At 37.7% G+C, this 22527-nt stretch overlaps 1 protein-coding gene across 1 annotated transcript in view; it reads left to right on the top strand.

Annotated features, from left to right (window-relative positions):
- Positions 1 to 22527, top strand: part of CFAP20DC (CFAP20 domain containing) — a 158822-nt gene that overhangs the window by 44897 nt on the left and 91398 nt on the right. Inside the window, exons 6-7 of the mRNA XM_070933524.1 lie at positions 4411 to 4567; positions 16589 to 16729. Coding sequence (XP_070789625.1) covers positions 4411 to 4567; positions 16589 to 16729 — 298 coding nt within the window. The remainder of the gene's footprint in view (positions 1 to 4410; positions 4568 to 16588; positions 16730 to 22527) is intronic.

The raw sequence follows: 22527 nt of genomic DNA, 5'->3' as shown, positions 1-22527 counted from the left end.
TTCATTTCACTCACAACAGTTTTCTTTTTGTACTCAGAAAAGCAAAAGCAAAAGCAAGCACCTTAATCCTTGCCTTTGATAGATTTTGGTCCCAGCCAGTGAAATCTGTTGAGGTTTAAAGCCACAGCAATAATAAATAATGATCTAGGAAGATGAATTTCCATGCTCCTAACAGTTTGTTTCTGAAAACCAGGGGGAAGGTGAAATGAACAAATAAACAAAATGCTCCAAGAAATGTATTGATTTTTGCTACTAGAACTCTTTTTTGTTTCATTAAACTAATAATGGGGAGCAAACATGCTCAGTGGAATAAAACATCATACAGTGAGTTATAATGTACATACTATAAGTTATATTTTATTTGTCTAACATAGATTGGAATATACTTCTGAAACACATTAAATTAATTGTTTCAGTTTTGATCCCCCACAACTTATAATGTATGTTGATTGGCTACAGAAACCAGTTTTTAAAAATATTGATTGATTGATTGATTGATTGATTGATTGATTGATTGAATTTATATACTGCCCTACTCCCGAAGGACTCAGGGCGGTGAACAGCCAAAAGATAGAATACATATAATACAAATGTTAAAAAATCATTAAAATACAATTAAATAATTTGGCCCAGAAAACAAAATTTAAAAACCCCAATTATAAGACAGATTTAAAATTTAAAAAATTTAAAAACAATTTAAAAAAGAGGTTAGGCCAGGCCGGCCTGCTGGAATAGGAATCTTTTAAGGGCACGGCAGAAAGCGCGCAAATCAGTGATCCTCTGTATCTCCGGGGGGAGCTCGTTCCAGATGGCAGGTGCTCCCATAGAGAAGGCTCTCCCCCTGGGGGCCACCAGTCAACACTGTTTGACCCTAAGAAGCCCCTCTCTATGGGAGCGTACTTGTCGGTGAGAGGCTACTGGTGGCAGAAGGCGGTCTCTTAAGTACCCCGGTCCTAGGCCATGGAGCGCTCTAAAGGTGGTAACCAAAACCTTGAAGCGCACCCGGAAGACCACCTGGAGCCAGTGCAGCTCGCACAGGAGGGGGGGTCACATGGGAGTGCCACGTCGCTCCCATAACCACCCATGCGGCCGCATTCTGGACCAGCTGGAGCCTCCGGGTGCTCCTCAAGGAGAGCCCCATGTAGAGAGCATTGCAGTAGTCCAGGCGGGAAATGACGAGGGCATGAGTAACCGTATTTAACGAGTCCTGATCCAGAAAGGGACGCAACTGGCGAATCAGGCGAACCTGATAAAATGCCCTCCCGGCCACAGCCGTCAGATGCCCTTCTAAAGACAGCTGTGAGTCCAGGAGGACACCCAAGTTGTGGACCCTCTCCGTGCGGGCCAACGACTTGCCCCCAATAGTCAGTGATGGCACCAACTGACTATATCGGGATGTCGGAAACCACAGCCACTCGGTCTTGGATGGGTTGAGCCTGAGTCTGTTTCTCCCCATCCAGATCCGTACAGCCTCCAGGCACCGGGACATCACTTCAAGGACATCATTGGAGTGGTCCGGGGTGGAGATGTACAGGAATAGAAAAACATACAATGTTGGGGTTTTCAAAATTTGTGGTACTGTGCAGGGGTGAAATGCTACCGGTTTGGGCCAATTCGCCGGAACCGATAGTAAAAAATGCTACTGATTCGCTGAGCCGGTAGTAAAAAATATATTAAAAAAAAGTTCCAACAATCGCGCGTCGCTCAGCTGATCGTCGGAACTGGGTTTTTTTACTTTTTAGGCATTTTGTTACTACCGGTTCAGGCGAATAGGTAGTAAAAAATGCTTTACAAAAGTGAAAAAAAGGCTCAGACGATCACAGCTATGCCGCACAATCGCGGGAACCTTTTTTTTTTTTTTTTTTACTTTTTTAAAGCATTTTTTACTACCTATTTGCCTGAGCCACTAGTAAAAAATGCTTTTAAAAAGTTTTTAAAAAGGTTCCCACAATCACACGCCACAGCTGATCACACACACACACACACACACACACACACCCCGCGCTGTTCTACTTATCTTCCCAAACCTCCTTTTGGCGCGCACTGCGTATGCATGTGCACAGCTCGCATTTGGTGCCCACTGCACATGCACGCACACAGCACTGCCCATGCACAGACGCAGCATGCGTTTGGCACACGGCGCGCATGCGCAGCCAGCGAACCAGTAGTAAACCAGTTCAGATTTCACCACTGGTGCTGTGACTACCTGAAAAGAATACATGTGATCTTCCTATGAATAAAAGAAATGAGCTTCTTGTTAGTGTGCCAGGTATCAGTTTAATTTCAAATGGGTTCCTTATTCCATTGCTTTTCATCTTTATACATGCCATGCCAGGGTCCCTATCAGAACTTGGACTCGCTGTTATTTTGCCCTAATGGAGAAGGACTGAGTTCTGACTTTAAACCTGGTTTGTCCATACAAGCTATCAGTTCTCAAAACATCTTCCTACGCAGTCTAGGCAAACTAGCACCTTACCTCCAGATCATTTACACATGTTTGCACAAATAAAGCTGGATCACCATATGGAGGTGCAGAACTGCCATGTCAGTCTTGCCTCGAAGGAGAATTGGTTTTAATTACATCCTGAGGAGAAATGTTACATAAAAAAAAGGAGATAATCCAAGAATTGTATTATGTTCTGATGGCCTTGTATTTTCTTTGAGTCAAGGACTAAGAAAATTGGGAACAACTGATACATCTATGTATTTATTGGGAACATTCTGGAGTCATGACTTAAGCGATTACCAAATCCTTTTAGGCCTGGTCAGTTATTAAAAAAAAACGATAGAAAAATTAGCCTCTTCTGTCAAATAAGTGGAGTTTCAACAGAGTACAATGGCACACAGAGGTTTATGTAATCTGGGGGATTATTATTAATGAACCCAGATGGTCCCTTAAAACCTCATTGGAGGAGTTGGCAAACCAATCATTAAAATAACATTTCACTGATGTGAAATTTCTATATTATTATGTAACCTATAGCTTTATATCCACAATTAGCATTACTTTGCAGAGCAGGACATGTGGCATATTTGGAATAAATGAATTTTAGTTATCATAACTGATACACATAACTTGGTTGATTTTAAGAACCTGATAGTAAGCCATCTCAGAATGGCCTTGAAAATGAGCTCAAATTTCACCCAAAATAATCAGTTCCAGAATAATTAGCTTTTTAAAAAGTACCTGAACAGCTGATACATCAACCTTAAATTAAATTACTTAATTTAATTTAATTACTTACATGCCAGTGAATTGGGTTTTACCATTTTTTGACTATACAGTCTAATCTGCATTATTTTGACTTGCCTTTATTAAGGTATAATAACTCATAGCTCGTGATTTGATTTGATATTTCCATTTGGGATTTTTGCATAATATCTATAGAATACTAAAACTCTTGTCTGTTTGATTGTTTGTAACCTTCAGTTGGGCAAAACAGTATACTATAGGGCAGGGGTGTCAAACCCAATTTCATTGAGGGCCATGTCAGGGTTGTGCTTGACCTTGGGGGAGAAGGGGGCATTGCCAGCTTGACGTCACTTGTATTGGAGGCACCTGTGGTGGCCACGTGCTAAGGTAGGACTTCCCTCAAATCCTGCCTTCCAGTCATTATTTCCTTCCTTCCTTCCTTCCTTCCTTCCTTCCTTCCTTCCTTCCTTCCTTCCTTCCTTCCTTCCTTTTCTTTTCAAGGCCCGCAGGCCAGTCCTTTGCTGTTTCCAGGGCGACCCTGCAGGCCAGATCTAAGCACCCCACGGGCCGCATCTAGCCCACAGGCCTTGAGTTTGACACCCCTGACCTAGAGGCTATTGGCCAAAATTTTTGAATCAATCTACCCCAGCTGGAATAATTTAAAAAATGTGGACAAAATCGAGGACCCATGACTCCTATGGGATTGAAATTTGGCAAAGTTGTGGCCACTTCAATGCCTCTGCACCGCTGGTCTGGTCAGCCACAGTCACGTGATTGTCATTTCCAACACTCCCTGTCAGCTTCCCTCAGGGAAAGTCAATGGGGAAGCCAATAAAAAGCTGTTACTGCTCCCTCTACTTTTTTGCCCATGTGGTCTTTCTGTTTATGTACGGAAATATCTCTGAAACAGTGAGCCAACAGTCACGGATTGTCTATTCTCCATTAAAAATGTCAGCACCGAAGAAGCTAATTTTTTTTTTATTATTGTTCAGGAAATTTTGAGAGACAATTTTCAAAATTATGACTTATTCTCTCTTTTTTTGCTTGCATGAACTCAAACTTGTTACATTACTAACTCTATGCCTTTGGGCTATTTAGATGAGGCCAGAGTGGCATGTAAGCCAAGCAATAAATATAATTGTTTTTTAATAAAGTATTTTATTGAAAATTAGTTTTTACAAATATGTCTCTAAACTTTTTTCCCCCCCTCTCCTTAGTGGTGCAATTTGTGCATTGACCTGGTGGCATTTACCAGTGAGATATTCAAAGGCGCTGTTTTTCAGTCTTTGGATGGCATTATTGTTTCAGCCAACTGTAAACTGCGAAAAATCTTCACACTGAAGTCAAACCCCCTGAACCCCGCAGATGACGATGGTACGTTAAGCTTGGCTTCCAGGGATTCCAGATGGCTAAGATGTGTTTCCTGATTCCAGGCTTATCTTTCTGATCTCTGTGATGCATTATCCAAAGGGTTTTAGATGATTTTCTGGCAATTAATGGGTACATAAGACATCCTATGCACGTTTCTGACTCGTTGGATAGTAAGTGACCTTTTCTAAATGTGGTTACAAATGTGGTTCAGCATTTACATTTTTATAAAGCAGCACTTTTATTAAAACTGCACAGAAGATACTGTTTCAACTTTAAATTAGCATACAAACTGCTAATAATCTACCTTCAGGTAAGTGTTTCATTAAACACTTTGAAAGAAAGCTTGTTATTCAATTATCAAAGGTTTTTTTTTTTGTTTTTTTTTTTTTACTGAGATATGTCATTTTCTCAAGGCAGCTTCTAAAATGAAAGTGCAAAGACTTCCCTTGTAAAATCTGGCCATTATGGAAATTGGACTTTTGAGGAAGGAAAAGAGAGTTGATGATAAACTGCACATTAAGTATCTTCCTAATAAAGTGTATTCATGAATTCCTATTATTCATCAGCTGCATATTTTATTTGAACTGTACACCGTTTCCTAGACTAAACAATAAAAAAACATTTTTTTCCAATCCTTCAGCTCTGCTTATCAAAATTTGAATGGTACCTCATCCAGTTGATTCTTTCCCTACTTCATTGTTTTCTACCCAGACTAGAGACTTCAATCTTCAAATGTGCTCTACAAAAGGAAGTAATAAAAGGTTCCAGGAAACAATAATTAAAAAGACCATTTTTCACCCTTATGATCGTTGCAGCATCCCCCATAGTCACATGATTTACATTCAGATCAGGGGTGGGTTCTAAAAATTTTTACTACTGGTTCTGTGGGCGTGGCTTATTTTGTGGGCGTGGCTTAATGGTCATATGACAATTCTTTAGTATTTAGCAGAGGTACTGGTCTACCAGGCTTTTAACTGCTTGCAGAGCTGTACCGGTTGTCTCATTTGTTTTTGGAGGCACTGGTTTACCCATTTATTTTTGCAGGCATCGGTCTACTCATTTGTTTTTGGAGGCACTGGTCTACCTATTTATTTTTGCAGGCACCGGTCTATTTATTTGTTTTTGCAAGCACTGGTCTACCCATTTATTTTTGCAGGCACCGGTCTACTCATTTACTTTTGCAGGCCCTGGTCTACCCATTTATTTTTGCAGGCACCGATCTACTCATTTGTTTTCTTTTAACACTGATCAGCTGTAGGGTGGCTCTTTGAAGCCCCGCGGCAAGAGTTTAAACAGTTTTTTCCCCTCTAGCCGATCAGCTGGGACTCAGGAGGCAGCAATAGATTGGGGTGAGGAGAAATAAAAGGTAAGAATAATGCAGGGGGGGCGGGGAGGCAGAACCAGTTCGGTGACATCATATCGTCACCGCTACTGGCTCGGCGGAACTGGGAGGAACCCACCACTGATTCAGATGCTTGATAACTGGTTCATATTTATGGCAGTTGCAGTGTCCTGGGGTCATGATGTGATCATCTTTTTGTAACATTCTGACAAACAAAGTCAATGGGGAAGTGAGATTCACTTCAACCGTATTACTAATTTAACTGCAGTGGTTCATTAACAAATGTGGCAAGAAAAGTCATAAAATGGGGCAAGATTAACTTAACAAATTTCTCAGCATCATAGACTCTTGACTCAATTGTGGTCATAAGTCGAGCACTACCTATAGTTTATCAGAGGAAAAAAGATAAAGTTTTAGAAGATTTTATTATGATCTAAACAGATTGTTATTATTGTTCTTTTTTCCGATAAAAGAGAATATTTGAAGCACTGGTGTTATCTAGCTAAGGTTGCAAGAAAAAACCAAACTAAGAAAGCACCAAGGACCCCTTTCTTGTTTTTTTCTTCCTGGACTAAATTCCTGCACTCTGATCCAAATTTATCAATATTGGTTCTTAAAGGAAAATATGTTGCCATGGAGATAGCATTTTAATTGTGCATTTATTCTCTCTAGGTCTGATTTAAATGTGTATGGCTGTGGTTTTCAAGGATTGGCAATTTGTTTTGCAGAGCTGTAGCCTTTGCACAGTCCACCTTTGCCAGCCTTACCTGCTTAATCGGTTATATGTCAGTCTGGAATAATCTGTGATATTGAAGTGTTTGTTGAAGGGTCTGTAGAAAAGTGACAATCAGCAATAGTAATAACGCTTAGACTTATATGCCGCTTCACAGTGCTTTACAGCCCTCTGTAAGCTCATTTTACCCACCTCGGAAGGATGGAAGGCTAAGTCAACCTTGAGCCTGGTGAGATTCGAACTGCCAAATTGCAGTCAGCTGGCAGTCAGCAGAAGTAGCCTTTAGTAGCCTACAGTACTGCATTCTAACCACTGTGCCACCACAGCTCTTCAATGAGATTGAATTAGGTGGCATTGCTTTCTAGTCAGCCTGCCTGACGTGGAAGTTGGCATTTCCTTTGTATTTTTTTGTTTTTATTTATGTATTTTAAAACATTTACTGTATGTAGCAGCCCATCTTATACCAAACTTTGGGTGACTCCCAATCATGCCGATGATATGCTGTATGGGACATAGAATTATAAATGTTTCTTATTGTTAGGTTAAGTAAGGACTGCCTGGCAGATCGGTCACAAACCATTAGAGTTATGAGACTTTCTACCTTTGAGAGTCTAATACATGCGACCCATGTTTTGCCTTAGATTTCCTTTTTTTTTTTTTTTAAATCTTACCAATGTTACTTCATAATCAATGTTATGTTAAGACAGTAAGTTAGTCATCTTCCCAGAGGACTTTCATTATTGGGTAGATTGCAAACATAATGTATAAAAAATAACGAAGAATATACTCTTCAGATGGACCTTGCCAGAGGGCATGCTGATTACATGGCAAGGGAGGAAAATTAAAATAAACAGTCTGGTGGAGGCTCAAGAATTCCTTGAACAACTGAGAGAGTCAGAAGATGAACAGAGTAGCAAAGAGGAATTGGAAGCTGTTACCACAGAAGAGGAACTCACCCAAAGAAGATCCAAAGAAGGGACCCCGGAGGGGAAAGAGAGTTTAGAGGAGAAAGAGAAGGAAGAGAAAGAAAGTAGAGAAGCAGGGAAGAAACAAAGACCACAAAGAGCGGTCCGAGCAAACACCAACCTTAAATTCAAGTAAATCAACACAAGGCAAAAAGGATGGATGATTGGAAAATCCTTTCGATCAATGTAAATGGACTTAATGATTATAAAAAAAGAAAAACTTTCTTTAACAAATCAGTCACACAAAATGTAGACATAGTCTGTCTCCAGGAGGTACACATTAAACAAGAAGACAAAAAATATTTGGAATATAAAAAATTGGGGAATCTTTATACCTCCTTAGCCACGAAGAAGAAGAGAGGGGTGGCACTATATATCAAAAAAGAGATAAAGACAGAATTGAAATATGCAGACCCAAAAGGCAGACTACTAATTGTTGAAATCAAGAGAGGCAACTCTTCAATATTAATAGCAGCGATCTATGCCCCAAACAAAAATTTGAAAGAATTTTATAATAAAACGCGAGAAATAATAAGGAGAATGGATAATAATAATATTTGCATCATTGGGGACTTTAACGGAGTGGTTGACACGAATAAAGATCATAAAAGACCCAGAGGCCAAAAGAAAAAAAGGAAAAATCTACCAAAAACCTTCTTCGACTTAGTGGATGAACTAAATCTCGTAGACATTTGGCGAACATTACACCCCAATAAAAGACAGTACACTTTCTATTCCAATCCTAATAAATCATGGTCTAGAATAGATATGATGTGGGTGAGCAGGAATATGGGAATGGACATTATATCAGCAGAGATCTTACCCAACACCTGGGCAGACCATAATCCACTGGAAATTAGATGGAAGAGTAGATACAAGAGAAAGAATACGAGATGGAGAATGAACACACAATTCCTACGAGACAAAAAAAATATTGACAAAGTTAGGGGGGAGCTAACAATTTTTTTCGAAGAAAATGAAAAAGAACCAATGGACCGGGGAATAATCTGGGATATGATGAAGGCCTATTTAAGAGGCCTAATGATAGCATACGGAGCATACAGAAATAAAGAGAGGAGAGAAGCTCAAAGAACATTGCTAGAAGAACTGGCAAAGGCAGAGAAAGAGGCACAACAAAACCCTGACAACGAAACAATAAAAGAAAATTGGATGACCATCCGTCATAAATTAAATATAATGGATCAAGAAAAATTAGCATATGAAATTAAGAGAACAAAACAATATTATTTTGAGAACGCCAATAAGCCAGGCAGGTGGCTGTCCTATAGAATTAAAAAAGAGAGAGAGAAAGGGATTATTTTCCAATTAGAGGACCCGGAAGGCCACATTCTAACCAAGGAGGAAGAAAAACTGGAAATAGCATGCGAATACTATGCGTCTTTATATAAAGAAGAAGATATTCCCAAAGAGAAAGTAAAACAATATCTATTGGAGGAGGGAATGCCACAGATCGGAGAGGAGGAAAAAGAGATGTTGAATAAAGAGATTACATCAACAGAGTTAAAGACAGCAATTGCCAAATTGAAAAAGAATAAATCTCCAGGCCCGGACGGATTCCCAGGGGAATTATATAAAAATTTAGAATTAGAAGACATTCTGCTTCCAAGAATGCTTGAAATTTTTAATGAGGCCTTATTGAAAAATAAAATACCAGAATCTTGGAGAGAGGCTTATATTACACTCTTACCAAAAGAAGGATCGGACACCAAATTGATACAGAATTATAGGCCAATTTCTCTTCTCAATATTGATTATAAAATATACATGAACATATTAGCGGAAAGACTAAAAAGAATCCTCAATAAGATAATACATAGTGACCAGAATGGATTCCTCCCAGGGAGGCAAATTAGGAATAACACAAGGATGATTTTGGATGTGATAGAATACTATGAGGAACACCCGGACAAAGAGGTGGCATTAGTTATTTTAGACGCCCAGAAGGCCTTCGACAATTTGAATTGGGAGTTTATAAAGCAACAAATTAATATAATGGGATTTGGACAAAATTTTGCAAACACAATAAACACGATTTATGAAAAGCAAAGGGCTAACATCCTAGTAAACGGCGAACTTACTAAAACATTTCAGATCAGTAAAGGAGTAAGACAGGGATGCCCAATGTCACCACTTCTGTATATATTGGCACTAGAAGTGCTATTAAAGAAGATTAGAGAGAGTGATCAAATTAAAGGGCTCAAAATCAGGAAGGAAACATATAAAGTCCAAGCGTTCGCGGATGATGTCGTTTTAATCATGGAAGAACCGGCGGAAACAGGCATACAAATATTGGAAGTACTTGACAAGATGGAGAAGTAGCGGGGCTCAAATTAAACAAATCTAAAACCAAAATGCTCACCAAAAATATGACGAAAAATCAGAAAGAAGCCCTGGAGGAATCCATGGGAATACAAATTGTGAAGAAAGTTAAATACCTGGGAGTGTGGATCTCAACAAAATATTTGGCTCTCAAAGAGGACAATTATGTCCCTTTGGTAAAAAGCATAAAACAAGACTTAGAGAAGTGGGGGAAGCTCCAGATTTCCTTCTTAGGGAGGATAGCGACAATTAAAATGAGTGTCCTACCTAAATTGTTGTATCTGTTTCAAACGGCGCCAATTAAATTAGATAAAAAAAATTTCAGAGATTCAATGCCACCATTAGGAAATTTATTTGGGGAGGAAAAAAGCCAAGAATAACAATTAGGAGTTTACAAGATAAAAAAAATAGAGGAGGGCTTGGACTACCTATTTGGGAAACTTATCATAAAGCAGCAATTCTTGTTTGGCTAAAAGATTGGGCAACCTTGGCGAACAAAAGAATTTTAACATTAGAAGGGCATGATCTTCAGAAAGGCTGGCATGCCTACCTATGGGAAACAGGGAAAAAAACAAAAACACACTTTAATAAACACAAATTGAGGGATATATTGAAGTCAGCCTGGGAAGAAATAAGACGAAAACACTATACTAAAATTCCCAGTTGGCTCTCAACTATGGAGGCGATAATATACCCAAACGTTCTGGAACATGGTAAAACGGTGAAATATAAAGAAATATTAGACGAGGCAGGGAACCTTAAAACAATAGAACAGTTAAAAGAACAAGGCACTCATATAGAATGGTGGACATACGCACAGATAAAATCAAGATACAAAAAAGATAAAGAACAATACGGTATAGAAATGGGTAGCAAAGATTTTGATAAGATTTGGATGAGCACGGACAATAAATTACTGGCTAAATTGTACAATTATTTGGTAGAATATGACCTGATGGAGGAGGTGGTTAAAGATCCAATGTTAGCATGGGCCAAAAATATTGGGAAAAATATAAATTTGGAAGAATGGGACCAAATATGGAATAACAATATAAGACTTACTAAGGCAACCACCTACAAGGAGAACCAGTATAAGATGATCTACAGGTGGCACCTAGCACCAGCTAGGATTGCCAAAATTTATCCCAACCTAAATCCAAAGTGTTGGAAGTGTGGGCATCAGCAAAGTACTTTTTACCATTGCTGGTGGACCTGCTCTCAAGGAAAAAAATATTGGAAGATGATTGGCAATTGGCTTTCAGAAATAATAGGTGAAACTTTTGAATTAGATCCTAAAATATTCCTCCTGGGAATTCTCAAGACGGAAATGGCAAAAAAGAAGAAATACCTAGCAGTGCATATAACAACAGCAGCAAGAATCTCTTTTGCTCAACAATGGAAAGAGAAAAAAATACCAACTAAGGAACAAGTAATCGGTAAAATAATGGAATGTGCCGAGATGAATAAATTAACGCTGGAAATCAATGACAGAGAAGATACTGATTATTATAGCGTGTGGGACAAGTGGTACGGGTGGTTAGAGAAGAGGAAAATGAAATTAAAAAAAAATGAAAGAGACTAGAGTGAGTACAAGAAATAGTTAAATGAAATAGAAAGAGAAGATGTATTGTAGATGGTAGAAAGTAAAATGAGGTAAGGAAAGGTTACATAGGTAAGCAAAAGATATGACTTACGTATTTATTAATTTACCTTTAAAGACCCATTATATGTATATACATTAAGAATGATATAAGTATATATTTATATACCATGTAATTGAGTAGCAAAGATTATCTATATGTACATACATTTGTATTTTTATTTATTTCCTTTTCCTATACCATGTAACCGGATGGACAAAAAACTATTATTATAATTTCTTAACAATAAAATATTTAAAACCAAAAAAATAAATAAATAAATAACGAAGAAGCCATTGTTCTGCCCCAGCTCTGGATTCCCGAGGATATAGACACACACCAACAGTCCTTATCAAATTTATTAAGTAGCAAGAATAAACCAAAGTCCGGCAAAGGTTGGCAACCAGCCCAGAAAGCAAGATAAGACTTTTCCAAAAATGCTCTGTTGATAATTACAAGTTATTTCTAGCAAGAAACTTACTAATGGCGTGTGACTTAAATAGGCTAAGGGAGTGGCCAATTATCCTCAAGCCTTACTCTCAAGGAGACCTCCTCTTCCTGAGTAGCCACTCCTGCCTTTTGGCAGCCCTGCGTGCTTGAGCATTGAGAAGAGGCTCCTCCACTTGGCTCTCTCCACTTGAAGGAGCCTCTGGAGGTTCTGAAGGCCCTGGCTGAGTCTCTGCCTCTGGCACCACATCCTCTTCAGCCTCCTCGCTGTCTGACGCGAGCGCCGGCTGTGCTGGCTGTTGGCGCAACATCACACCAGCCTCCTCATCAGGATCAGCCACGATCCGCGCAGGCCACTGGCGGGCTACAACAGCCATTCCAAGTTCTATGGCCCTTCAAAATGGAAGGGAACAAGGCAGCTGTAATTGAAGTCTAGCTGAGCCAGTATTATTTTACTTGGTCTTTGCTCTAGAGTTGCTGTAGAGATGAACAGTTTAATACATATTTTTGCATAGAGCAGAATTCTGTTACGCATTGGCCTGACCTAATGAACTTGGTTTTCTTCATTTGCATCAATCGCTAATTATCTAAGACTCATTAAATGTTATAGCATGACCTTGCTTTAATATAACACTTCCTGCTTTATTGGGATTTATGCAAGAGTGCTTCCTTAGGATAGCATCTCAGGCCCCATTAAGCAAGGTTTGGCATCCATCCGTCCACCTCTATTTTTTTCCATCAGAGTCCTCCAAATTCCAGAGAACCTTTTAAACTATTTATTTGGCCATTCTGATCTGCTTCTTATATCTATCGTTGTAAGGAGACGTTATGGGAAGTATGGATGCTCGGCTTCTCTTTTGCATGCTTCCTCTTAAAAGAGCATCTTGACAGCTGTTATTATTTCATCTCAAGTCCATGAGATATAAGGACTGTGACCACTTTAGGAGTTGTATTTCTCTCTTATATTCCAGCACCATTACCCGAGACACTCTCAGGTAATAGTCTTCAGCTATCTAAGACAGTATCTCTGTTTTCTTTTCGATACAGTACCGATACTGCCTCTCCCTCAGACCAGGAATTGTGAACTGATACCCATTTTCTCCAGGAAGCAAAGTGGTGAAGATACGATTTCATCTTTTTGGATAAGCAGGAGAAATATGTATATAAACTAGGGAAGCATATCTTAGTTTTAGTGAAAAAAACTAGCCTGGTCTGTCTTGAGCATTCATACAGAAGAGGAATTGCAGAGGAAAGTGTAATTGTGCCTGGTTATTTTTACAAAAGCTATGAACAGAAATTTTGTCTCCTTCATAAAGCAATAGAGGCTAATTATTTCACCCGAAAGTCAGAAACTTTCTATTCATTTTAATAGGGATTAGAGCAATGGGGCTGAGCCTTGGGGTGAGACACAGAATTGGGAATCTAGTGGATAAGTCAATTTCTTATTGTAAATCTCTTTGAATATTTTTCTGGAGATTAAGCTGTATCCTCACGTTTTGTTTTAGCTTTTCCACTTCTTATTAAACTAGGACATTGATTTGCTTTCTGATATAAAATGATTGGCAGCAGGGATGGGTTCCACTTACCTTTACTACCGGTTCGCAATGGGATCACTTCTGCGCATGCGCAGATTGCCGATGACGACATCCGGGGCAGTGGGTGGGGCCTCCCACCGGTTTTACTACCAGTTCTTGCGAACTGGATTGAACTGGGGGCACTGATTGGCAGACTCCTGGCCTAACTCCCCTCTTTTAAATTCTTAAATTTTAAATTTTTTAATTCGTGATTTTATAAATTGGGTGTTTTAATCTGTGTTTCGGCCGAAATATTTAATAATTTTAAGGGATTTTTAATATTTGTATTGTCTGTATTTTATCTTGGCTGTTCACCGCCCTGAGTCCTTCGGGAGTAGGGCGGTATAGAAATTTGATTAATAAATAATAAATAAATAAATAAGAGTCTTCCCCTTTTTCCATTCAGGGGTTCTCTTGGGGTTTTTTTCCCTAATGTAACCGATTGTGTACAATAACATGAACCAATTCTTTGTTCTTTGCAATAATGTTCTTCTCCATTACTGATAATCAGCATTCCTCTAGGCTTGTCAAATACCATGAATGTCTAGCAGACTGGATTTTCAGGGTCAAGACAAATCCCTATATGCTTAAAAATATTCTTTGTAGAGGAAGCAGATTGTACTGTTTAATTGTGTGGATTAGATTCAGTGAGCAAAGAACAAAGACTTCATATAATTTTAATGCTAAAGGTATTGGGTTCATTCGGATATTAAAAGGAACTGCAATGAATGTTTTTCACTTCAATAAATGGAACAACATAGTTGCAACCCAGAGCAGAAGTATTTGAATACTCAAGTATATTGACCTCTCTGAACTTACAAGAGGAGCTTCATGGATAGCATAACTGCTTTAGAGATCACAGAACAATCTGCACAATCTAAATTGTGAGACCAGTTAATTGCTGAGTCTTTTTAATTGTGAAATTCTACTACCCTGAAATCTAATTAATTCTTATCTGCACGCATAAATTATTTTAAGAGGGGCTAAAAGCAATCATGCATATACAATTAGGATTTCTGGAAAGGACACACAGCTGGTAACTAGTTGTAGGTTTATACAACTGAAAAAATTAAGATCATTGTCTTGACCAACCATTCTAACAAGGTAGAAATTAATTATCTGTTCCCACAGTGCACAGTATGTAACTTCATAGCCAATGCAACCTCCCAAGGCCAGGGGCATTGCCCTCTAAAATTCATTGCTGAAGTGTAATTTTGATTCTGTCAAAAAGGAAAAAAATTTAATGTATCAGTATAATCATATTACTTGGAGTATGTGAATTATTAAAGATCAGGTTTGGATTTGCATTTCTGTGAGTTGAATTTATTTGAATTTTCAGTTTGAATCATCAGTTCAGATAATTTATTTGACTTCATTAAAAAGTTTGTTTGCAGGTATAAAAGTCCATTTAATCTCAGCACGGATTCAGAAGAGTCTGATTTGATTTGATGCCCTGAATAAATTGAAAGTTTCAGATTGAAAGGATGATTTGATCAAATTGCCTTGAATTTGAAATTTTGTGTAACCTTATATGTTTATGCTCCTACAACTTGTTCCCCCTCCCACAACAGTTTTATCCTGTTTACTCTCTTAACAGTTAGCTATATTAGACAGGTTTTGAAGCAGTTATCAAGTGATATCCATTCTATGTCTGCCTTGGTCCATCTGCCATCAGTTCTTCTTGCCAGCCCATTTCCATTTCAATTCTTTTACTCTCTTGAACATACTGTATACTTTTGTTTGTTCTCTAAGCCATGTTCAGGTCTTTCTATCTTGTCTTGTAATGGCGAGCATTGGCTCTTACTCATAGCTTTTGTATCGATTGTGAGGTTAGTGTTCATGTTTCACTGGTATATGTTAGAGCAGGTGTCAGCGTTCCAAGTAATGCACCCATAGAAAGCAGAACTCTGAGGCAGGCAAGTTCCTCAAAGAACAATTTATTGGCACAACTGGTGAAAGTTCTCTAAGAGTTCTAAAGACTCTAAAAGTTCCCGTGGCTTTCATCTAATTAAAAAGAAAGTTTCCCCTTTTCCCCCAAGTCACAGTCACGCTGTCCAATCAAGGTGCTGGCTGGTTGCTTGGTTACTTCACTCCTTCTCTGGCCAGCCACCTGTTAGAATGTCCTTGGTTCCCACAGGAAAACTCTTTTGTTTTGGCTACAAAACCCCATCTAGGTATTTCTCCCCTCCCTGTCCCTTCTTCTGCTTTGTGGCAACACTGAAGCCTCCAAGATGGCCTCAGCCAGGTTTACTTCAGGGTTGACAGCAGGCAGCACACACTGATAGAAAACTTTTCCCTTCAGGCACAGAAAGAGGTTGTTCTGGAAAATTATGGATCATAATTTCATATGCAATTATGAGATAGATAGATGATAATTAGATAGATAGATAGATAGATAGATAGATAGATAGATAGATAGATAGATAGAGACACACAAATTATTTCCCTTTAGCTAGAAACTTTCCTCTCACCCTCATCCCTATGCATTCATCCCAAAACTTATTTAGTGCATCAGGTTCTTCACATGAACCTCCCTGATTTTTAAAAAAATTAACATCAAAATGATTGGCAAGAAAGAATTAAGATGGAGATATAATGGTCTCCGTTTCCATATCCTTTTTGATGTTGGGAGCTGTGGCACATCATTTAACAACTAAACCCTTCTGTTCAGGTAAAGTAAAGATGATGTCTGGTGCTGCTAATTTCTAATCTATAAATAATGAGTCTCATCCAGAAGAAATAATGGCTTCAAAAGGTACTGAAATTGAACAGATGTGTGGACTTTTTTTTCCTTTGCTTTCTGATTCCTGAGACCGCTGAAAGGTTCTTCTCATTATATAAATACAAGAACTAAAACAGAGTTCTAGTATCTCCACTACACACTGATTCTGTCATTAGTTTTGATTCTTTGTTCAGATAGTCAGAATGAGAAGGTGAAGTCTTTTCTATAGTTTACTCAGATTGTATTAATCTTCTGTTACAGCTGATGGGCCAAGAGATACGATTCCTCGAGCCTGTCAGTTAAATGCAGATGTGCCACAAATCACACAGCTGCTGAACATGAAGAAGCTGCACCAAGCAGAACAAAAATGTAGAGGCCGACCTTTAAATTCACCAGAATTAGGTACTCTTTGTGATTAATGTTTCTTTATTATATCTACTTGGGCCAAGGACTTTTATTCAGGTGACATTACCTATATTCACACATAGTATTAAGCTATAACATGTCATGTTTGTTTTCACATAGCTTTTGTAGAAACCCAAATATTGTGAATTATTCAAGAAACAAGAACTGTGTTTAACCCATTCATCATATGCATATCGTCCAGTCTCAGAATCTATAATATTTATTGCTAGTTTTACTAATGGTTTTAACTTTTATAGTCTGATTTTTTAAAAATTATAGTTGTCTTAAGTGCTTATACAAGGTAAGTATAAATAAAATCAATCTAAAGAAATTATCTATAGAGATTCTCAGTCATTCAGGTCATGGTTGTCCCAAAGGTGCTTTTTCAGGAGGCAACTGGACTTTCTTATGTTTTCCTTGAAGACGTTTCTCTTCTCATCCAAGAAGCTTCTTCAGCTGGATGGTGAGGAATGGAAGGATGGTGAGGAATGGAAGGATTTATATTCCTTGCAGACTGCTGGTCATTTGCATCCTTTTAGAAGTTCGTTGAAGCACTTGGAGGTTTATCTGTGTCCTCAGAATCACCTGAGTAGTGCTCCTGGTTCCTGTAGTCTGCAATTTTTTTCTCTGGAAATCTGTTCATGCAAGACCAGCTGCCTGCAAGGAATATAAATCCTTCCATTCCCCACTATCCTGTCAGAGCTGAAGAAGCTTCTTGGATGAGAAGTGAAACGTCTTCAAAGTTCAGTTGCCTTCTGAAAAAGTGCCTTTGGGACAATCTAAAGAAATGACTTTTGTAAGTAGCCCAAATATTCCTTTTCCTAAATGGCCTATATTCCTCTTTAAAAATGGGAGTGGATGGATGGACGGATTTAATACATTACCTCCTGTGTAGAACATTGATTTCAAGTGGGCCTACTGGACTATCTCTCTATAAATAAATGATAGCCATTCACATACGTGAGCAATGAATGGGTTTATAGAAATAAGTATAGGTTGTCCTTATTTTGTGATTTCCATTAGTTCTGGCAACTCGGTCTTTAACAACATGATCACTAAATAAGCAGGTGAGTGAGAGAGAAATGCTGTGAAGATCATTGGCTGTTGCCTTCTCATTCAGATAAAGTTTCCTCATGAAGTATTCTGTGACTGACAATTTTTCCCCTTTTTTGCCCCCAGATAGGGTGGAGAGATCTCCTAAACAAGCTATCTCCTCCTGAGCTGCTTCTCTCCAGAGCACAGCGCTTCTTTAAAAAGTCCAACTGAATAAGCTCAGCTCTGCGAGCTTCATTAATTGATTAGAAACTTTGGGCTGGCTGGCAGCTGCTCCTTGAAACTTATCAGACTTTAATCAGTTTCACACTGAAGACTTTTGTTGTCATAAATGCCCACAGAAAATGATTTTTTATTACCATTTATTACCATAGTATTTGTGATCTCTGTCCAAGGCAATCATTAAACAAGGACTACTTGTAAACCTTTTCCTCTTGTCAACTTCACTAGTAGGGTGAATAGGAATATAAAATTGTTAGTTGTCCCTGTATCTGGTTTCCAAATTATCAGGACCTCACTGTGTCATCTTTCAGTCTGAATTTAGAATCCATTTCTTGGAAATGGCATAGTGTGAAGTTTGGCATTGCTTTTGAGAAAGAGACAGATGTAATTACCTGCCAATAAATTGTTTCATAAAGCATGTTCTTATGGTATTGCTATGGCTCTTATATAAAAATGAGGCTATTGCAAGATTGTGCCTCTAAATCAGAGGTATCAAACTGGCGGCCCATGGACTGGGTGCGTCACGGACAGGCCACACCCTTCCCAGTTCCGTGAATGGGAAAAACGTCATGTGACAGCAACGTCACGCCACGAGTTTGACACCTGTGCTCTATATGAATAATCTTATGAGAGGTTCAGTCAGGAAAGGCAACATAGAATGCTGTTGGGATGGAACAGGTTAAAGTTAACATTGGAGGATTCTGAATGGAGAATTGCTGCTGTTGGACTGATTTGGAAACAGTTTCCAGCAGAGCATAAGATTATTAAAACCAAATTTCCTTAGGAATATATCCTTTGAAAAACTGAATAATTCCACATTACATTTTGCTTTCTTTTAAAACAAAACAAAATTTGAAAAATGTGTGCTTTTCCATCAAGATACTTCGTTCCCAAAAAAAAAATCTTTGCCTATGAAACCATACACCAAAATATTATTAAGAATTGCAACAAAATTAAAAAAGGGAATTAATTTAATTTAGAATATTATGAAACTCCTTCTGTATCTAATGTAATTAGGAAAAGGGGTAAGAGTTCATTTAATTTTGGATTGCCAGTTAATAGTATAATTATTTTTTAAATTTTATTTCATCCTCTATATGATAACCCATTCAACTTTAATTTTGTGAAACATTTTATTTTGTAATTTGAATAAAAATCCAGGTACTGTATTTCTAGGAATTTCAATGCAATTTATTTTAAAGTTCAAGAACAAATGATGCATGGCATAATGTAGAGAAGAAAGGTAGTCAAGATGATTACAAGTGTGTTGGCATGGATTCCTTGAAAACATGTAATACCACTATTAGCATTTTTAATACTGATATAAAATTACCTAGTGATTCCATTTAAATGTGCTTTAGTGGATGTGCTTTAATACAAAACTATGCAACTATGATAGCAAGATAAATGTTTATCTAATATCATAATCAAATCATTTATTTTTTAAAAATACTTGTTTAAACAAGCATGACTCCTGGTGATCACATGGACATATCCAAGTAGTTTTCTTACAAAATTATGAATTTATTTATATATTTAATTCATTTAAAACATTATGCAGCGTGTCAAGGGAGATAAAGATGGGTGATTATCAGCCTTATCCTGAAGGACTCTTTACAACTATTTGGGACTCATCTGTGAATGAACAGAATTCACAGCTGTTGCAATAAAAGAGGTTTTTGGGACTACTTGTGTGTTTTACTGACTCAGGAAGCCTAGGTCAGAACACTCTCTTAAATCAAAATCCTCTCTCTCTCTCTCTCTCCCTCCCTCTCCCTCCCCTCCTCTCCCTCCCGCCCTCTCTCTCTCTCTCTCTCTCTCTCTCTCTCTCTCTCTCTCTCTCTCTCTCTCTCTCTCTCTCTCTCTTTATGCTTTCCCCCAATTTTATATTATTTTAAATTCTTGAGTATCTACTTAAAAATGAAGAAAGTAAAACTCACCAAGTGTTAAATTGAATGTATTGTTTTGACGGCCTCAAATATACTGCTTAAATTGAACATTTCCAAAAGTGATTGGATTAAAACAAAAGAGTTCGACTGGCTTAGTGCCCTTATGGAAGGTTCCGTCCCTGCCGAGAGCAAAGATATCATCTCCTTTGGCTCCTGAAACTCAAACCCACAGGAGACCATTATTTTACAGGCTCCCATGAGCAGCTTCAAAGCACTCTTGGGCAATCTCCTGATGTCACCTTCTCTGGAGAAGTTTGAGGGACTGGTCTACTTGCCAGTCTTGCATTCAGTCATCTCCGCTCATTTGCATAGACATTTTCAATCAATCATGATTCACGCCGGAAGCCCAAATTATGAGAATGTTAAAGCAAAACAAAACAAATCCTTTTTTAACAGCATTTAAATTAGCACAACTTTAGGTTTGGTTGGTAAAGTGGTAAAATAATTAGTGGCTATGACCCTGAGCTCTGTCACTTTTTAAATTCTTGTTAACTAAAGAAAATGAATGCCTTGAGCTTTAGAATTTAATCTTTATTTTTAATCTGGCAGTATGAATAAGAGATGAATTCTTATGCCATTTGCTTCCTTTCAGAGACCTCAAACCAGACCTTTCTAGAAACGAGTGCTTTGATAATTTTAAGCTTCAATTTATTTTGAAATTCCATTTTTCATCTTTTCCATTTTAATATTCCATTTAAACTCAAGAGCCCACATTTTTTAAATATATAACTCATATATATTTTTATATAATATAAAAATATATAATTTTTAATATATAACTCAAGGTGGCAAACATCTAATACTCCTTCCGCCTATTTCTGCCACAACAACCCTGTGAAATGACTTGAGGGAGTGGGGAGGAGGGACACCCAATGTTACCTAACTCACAGTCACCTGGTTTCTAGCTTGATGCCTTTTTTATATGTTTATTTGCAGTTTTCCTTTAACAACCGACATATTTTGTGGACAGTGTAATGATTGGGTCTATACATTTTTACACAGTGCTAACAATAATAATAATAAAGGGGACGTGGTGGTTCAATGGCTAAGATGCTGAGCTTGTCAATCGAAAGGTCGGCAGTTTAGTGGTTCGAATCCCTAGTGCCGCGTAACGGGGTGAGCTCCCATTACTTGTCCTGGCTTCTGCCAACCTAGCAGTTCGAAAGCATGTAAAAAATGCAAGTAGAAAAATAGAGACCATCTTTGGTGCGAAGGTAACAGCGTTCCGTGCGCCTTTGGTGTTTAGTCATGCTTGCCACATGACCATGGAGACATCTTCGGACAGTGCTGGCTCTTCGGCTTTGAAACGGAGCTGAGCACCTCCCCATAGATTCAGTAACGACTAGCACATATGTGCGAGGGGAACCTTTACCTTTATCTTTAACAACAATAATACAATTAGATATACATACTTTTTGTCTTCCAACTTCTAATCTTAATAAACTCATTATAATTATAAAATATTCTTTTATATATCAATATATATAATACTATTTTCCCAATTTATACTCCCCCCCCCTTATTGGGGTTCTTCCATATTCATCTCTTTATCTTTAAACAGTACTATTCTCTCTTAATGATTCTTTATCGCTTTCTCCAAAGATATATTTCAACATCAATTACATGTCTTACAATGTGTTTATTGACCCCTATTAGATCACCAATATTTTATATTTTAAATATTACTCAAATTCCACCAAATTCCCGATATATCAATAGATTCTATTATATATCTATATATGTGTTACTATTTTCCTAAATTATATTTCTATTTGTTTCTAATATATTCTAAATAATGATATTATTTAATATCATTCCAATATTACAAAATATTGTATCTCTATCCATCATCTCTCAGTCTTTTTTGAATTTCATCATTTATTGACTTTTTGGTAATTCTTTTATATTTCTCTCTTGGTATCCTATATTTTTTTTCTAGCATTTTTACATAATCTGAAGGTTCCCTCTACCTTACCCCTTATCTCCTTCTGCTGCATCATTTGGATGCTCATCTATAACCTTTTCATTATTTTTGGGAAGGCTTCCTTTTTTTTCTCTGTGCTATTGTAGTCTGATGCCTTAACCATTAGACCAAGCTGGCTCTCATTTACCATTTTTTTACCATTTCCCTCAATTTTTACCTAAATATAGTTGTTAGAAAAGACTTATATATATTGATATTTCTCATTAATTACTATCTGTATGATAAAGACTTTAAAATCCTGAATATTGGGGTAAAGAACCAAAAATGCAAGGAAATGATCAAGCCTGGGAATATTCTAGCACTTTTTTAAAAAAATATTTTTGCCTAATCTGTCTTATTTTCACTGGATTCAGAATGAAAACAAATGTGGTTTAATGCATGAAAACATCTTCCAAATTTATGCTGCTATAGCATAATTGTTCTCTAATTCTAGTCTAGGCACTCTTTACACACAGTAAAGAATACAAGCAGAGTTGGTAGAAAAAATATTGTGCCAAAACCTATCTTTCAGCTTCTCACAATTTCCTTTTCCAGGGAAAGATGCTTCTATTTTTCTACTTTATTTTCAGAGAAATTAGTAATTTCTT

Source organism: Pituophis catenifer, unplaced genomic scaffold, assembly GCF_029215685.1.
Source record: "Pituophis catenifer annectens isolate HBS135680 unplaced genomic scaffold, rPitCat1.0.hap2 SCAF_2, whole genome shotgun sequence".
NCBI classification, from domain to species: domain Eukaryota; kingdom Metazoa; phylum Chordata; class Lepidosauria; order Squamata; family Colubridae; genus Pituophis; species Pituophis catenifer.
Note: the sequence above shows the minus strand (reverse complement) of the source record. Positions and strands in the feature narration are given on the sequence as shown.